The following is an 857-nucleotide window of genomic DNA, read 5'->3' as shown; positions in this document are numbered from 1 at the left end:
TGTCTAAACTGTAGCCCGATTTCCGAGGTACCCATTCAGGAGGAGGTATAACCTGTGGAGATGAAAAGAATGACATTAATGTTAGAACATAAAAATGAGGGAGAATACTTTCCTTTAACGCAGTAAGTTAGTCTGCTTTACATAAATAGCAAGAGTAAATGCAAGTTATGTATTTGCAAGGAGTAGGTAAGTATGTACTTTAAATGGGTACTAATTACTGTGATAAGAGAGGAAATAAAAACACACAATGATAAACTGAGCTCAAAAGAGACATTGAAGTATCAAGTCTGAATAAGTACCTCCTAATCAAATCCTTCATTGACAGAAGCTTATTGAAATAGAATTAAATGACATCTTTCATTTGCCAATAATCAGCACCAGGTCTTAACATAAGTATACCTATACTACCTGCTGTCTTGAAACACTAGCTCCTTTGTCAACCTTCAGAAAGTGTAGTTTTAACACTTGGCTCTGTTGTTTACCTTAGCCAGTCCAGCTTTGTGGGCTCCTTGTGATTCCATGTAGGTAATGAACTTGGAAAAATCCTTGAATTCTTCATAGGTAGGCCGGAACACCATGATCTTGGGGGTGTTCCCAGAAGTGTTGATAGCCATTTTTCCGTTCTGTTTGACTGAAACAAAGAGATCTCAATATTACCTATAATTTTACTGGTAGCTAAAGAGACTCTTAGACAGTAGAAATAGGAGACCTATTCCCCAAGAACTTTTCACTCAAAACTTTGCACTTCTCTTTTCTCAGGCATAATAAAATCTCACCCATTAACTATTCCAGTGAGGAAGAAAGGTTCAAAGTTTGGAGTACCTACCTATAAAGTTCATCACGGAGAGGTGTGTCAC

At 37.3% G+C, this 857-nt stretch overlaps 1 protein-coding gene across 1 annotated transcript; it reads right to left on the bottom strand.

The window, feature by feature from the left end:
- Window positions 1–7: 7 nt before the first annotated feature.
- On the bottom strand, window positions 8–677 carry LOC103523404 (probable lysine-specific demethylase 4B; the record flags this gene model as incomplete). Its single annotated transcript, XM_008488453.3, has 2 exons — window positions 483–677; window positions 8–52 (listed from the first exon to the last, which is right to left on the bottom strand). Coding segments are annotated over exons 1-2 (177 nt in total), but the record flags the coding sequence as incomplete, so codon positions are not given.
- Between the last annotated feature and the right edge of the window lie 180 nt (window positions 678–857).

Source organism: Diaphorina citri, unplaced genomic scaffold (genome assembly GCF_000475195.1).
Source record: "Diaphorina citri unplaced genomic scaffold, Diaci psyllid genome assembly version 1.1 scaffold21988, whole genome shotgun sequence".
Classification (NCBI taxonomy): domain Eukaryota; kingdom Metazoa; phylum Arthropoda; class Insecta; order Hemiptera; family Psyllidae; genus Diaphorina; species Diaphorina citri.
This window is presented reverse-complemented; position numbering and strand designations above follow the sequence as displayed.